The sequence below is a fragment of the Mesitornis unicolor genome, unplaced genomic scaffold (genome assembly GCF_000695765.1).
Source record: "Mesitornis unicolor isolate BGI_N332 unplaced genomic scaffold, ASM69576v1 scaffold34149, whole genome shotgun sequence".
In the NCBI taxonomy this organism is placed as follows: domain Eukaryota; kingdom Metazoa; phylum Chordata; class Aves; order Mesitornithiformes; family Mesitornithidae; genus Mesitornis; species Mesitornis unicolor.
The window spans coordinates 1-2704 of NW_010205789.1; the positions used below are offsets into that span (position 1 = coordinate 1).

At 56.9% G+C, this 2704-nt stretch overlaps 1 protein-coding gene across 1 annotated transcript; it reads left to right on the top strand.

The window, feature by feature from the left end:
- Positions 1-3: 3 nt before the first annotated feature.
- Positions 4-1677, top strand: SIX1 (SIX homeobox 1; the record flags this gene model as incomplete). The annotated part of the gene is made up of 2 exons (XM_010191538.1): positions 4-338; positions 1389-1677. Coding segments are annotated over 2 exons (624 nt in total), but the record flags the coding sequence as incomplete, so codon positions are not given.
- Positions 1678-2704: the final 1027 nt, after the last annotated feature.

Genomic DNA, 2704 nt, shown 5'->3' on the forward strand with positions numbered 1-2704 from the left:
TTCTCGCCCCACAACCACCCCAAGCTGCAGCAGCTCTGGCTGAAGGCTCACTACGTGGAAGCCGAGAAGCTGCGAGGCAGACCCTTGGGAGCCGTTGGCAAATACCGCGTCCGCCGAAAATTCCCTTTGCCCCGCACCATCTGGGACGGCGAGGAAACCAGTTACTGCTTCAAGGAGAAATCCCGGGGCGTGCTGCGGGAATGGTATGCCCACAACCCTTACCCGTCCCCCCGGGAGAAGCGGGAACTGGCCGAAGCCACCGGCCTCACCACTACCCAGGTCAGCAACTGGTTCAAGAACCGGAGGCAGCGGGACCGAGCGGCGGAGGCGAAAGAAAGGTAATTGTCACCCCCAAATCCTCCCCGTACCTTCTTTTCTCCCCGCTCCCCCTGTGCGGGAGCAGGGGGCGCGGATGTGATCCCTCCCAGTCCCATTTTTCCTGAACCGCCTTCCATTTCGCCCCCGCCCTCGCTCCGTGGAAACCCAAGTGGCTTTTCCACCCGAGATCGTCCCGATCCCACCTGCCCAGGGGGGACGACACAGCGAGCCCCTCACCGTCCACTCCAGGCCCCTCTGCCGCCTTTGTTTGCTGCCCGCCGCCCCGGCAGCGATGCGATGCCGGAGCCTCCGGGGAAGCGGTCGGGATGCCGGGGCCGGTATTCTCGGGGATCGGCCACTGTAGCTCAGAATCCCGGAGGAAGGGAGAGATGGAGGCCCGGAATGGAGAAGGGAGGATCCAGAGGGCGACCGGCATGGGGACGAGCTGGCCGGGCAGTCGTCACTCCGTACCGAGGTCATCCCGGGCCGGCTCGGGGTGGCCTCGGTACGGTCGACGGCTCTGCCCGGCGAAGCAGCCACGGAGGACATCGCGCCACTTTTTATCTTTTATCTCCTCTAAAAGCCTCCCTACCGAGCCTTCTAGAGAAAATCCTGCACCCTGCTCGTTCCCGGGCGGCGCTTTCATTTTTAAATAAAAAGAGAAAAAGCGCCCCCCTCTCCCACCTCCCCACATCAAAAAAAATATAACTCCCCCTCTTCTCCAACTTTTCCTCTTCACCACAATTACCGGGCTAAACGGGTAAAAAAAAAAAAAAGCAAGGTGAAAAGAAATGTGGACGATCCGTTATGAAAATATTAGGTGGTGGAGAAAACATTTGTTTGTTTGTTTGCGGGGGTTTTGTGGGGTTTTTGGGTTGTTGGTTGGTTGGTTGTTTTGTTGGTTTTTGTTTCGGGGAGAGGCATCTGCTTCCACGATGAAATAAAACGCAGAGGATTAACGGGGGGCATTAGCACAGCGCCCATTCCCGGCGCCTCCCACCCACCATCCCCGTTGTGGGGTTTGTTTTTTTTCTTTTTTTTTTTTTTTGTTCCTTTTTGCCTTTCCGCAGGGAGAACACGGAAAACAACAACGCGGCCACCAACAAACCCAACCAACTCTCGCCTCTGGATGGGAGCAAACCCCTCATGTCCAGCTCCGAGGAGGAATTTTCTCCTCCCCAAAGCCCGGATCAGAACTCAGTCCTGCTCTTGCAGGGGAACCTCAGCCACGCCAGGAGCTCCGGCTACTCCCTAGGCGGCTTGGCCACATCCCAGACCCCTCACAGCCTCCAAGGCCACCAGCTCCAGGACTCGCTGCTGGGACCCCTCACGTCCAGCCTGGTGGATCTGGGGTCCTAAAGGCCCGCGGTAGGAGGAGCGGGAGCGGAGGTTTCGCTCGGGGACAGAGGCTCTGGGGTTGTACATAAAGGACTGCACCCGGTTTTACAGCTCGCCCGCTGATTTCCTGACGGGACTTTCGGCTCTTTCACACAACCCCGCATCGGCTCCTGGTCCAGTTCCCTCCTGGCGTCTCCCACTATCACCATGATTTTTATTTTAACCTTTTTTTTCCACGTAGCCAAACGCAGAGACCGGCAGAAACTCTCAGCCCTTCGAGTTCAAGCGAGCTGGTCCCAGCGGGAATTACAAAAAAACAAAAACAGAAAGAAAAAAACCCAAAAACCAACACAAACCCCAATACCCAAGCCCAGCTGGATCCGAATAAAAACCCCAAACAAATCCCGCGGTGGGGCAGGGGCGGCCGGCGCATCCCTGCGGCCGGGACCCCGCAGGGGCGGCGAGGAGCTGGGCCGAAGGCAGCGTGAGTGACCCGCTGCGATGGGGAGGGAGGAGGGAACGTTACGTTTACATTTTTCATATTTAGCCTTACCACAAAGATTTCGATGTAGTTTAAATTTAAAAAAAAAGTGGGGGGGGGAAGGCGAAAGCTGCAATATTGAAGGTTTAACAAGTGCCTGTGTCGTATCGCGGCTGTGCGAGGCGGAGGGCGAGCTCCCCAGCTTCCTTCTTCTCGGTGGTGAAATGCATCGATGCGGCTAAAAATTAGGAGAATAATAATAATAATAATAATAATAATAAAAGCGGCGGGCTGTTTCCTCCGGATCGAGCATTTCCCCAGGCTGCCCCGCCGACTCCGCTGCCTCCTCCCGCCCGTCCCCGCTCGCTGCCTTCTTCCCCCGGACCGCAGAACCGCGGACACCGCTCTCTGCCTCCAGGATTTCTTACCGACATCTGCATGTGCTTTCAGGTTTATTTTCTATTGTACCTAAACAGCCTAAATTAAACACCGCTGATGGCCGAACACCCAGGCTGCGCTTTTCTTTGCAGGGGCTAACCCGTGCCCCTCTGCCTGCCCTTACCTCAC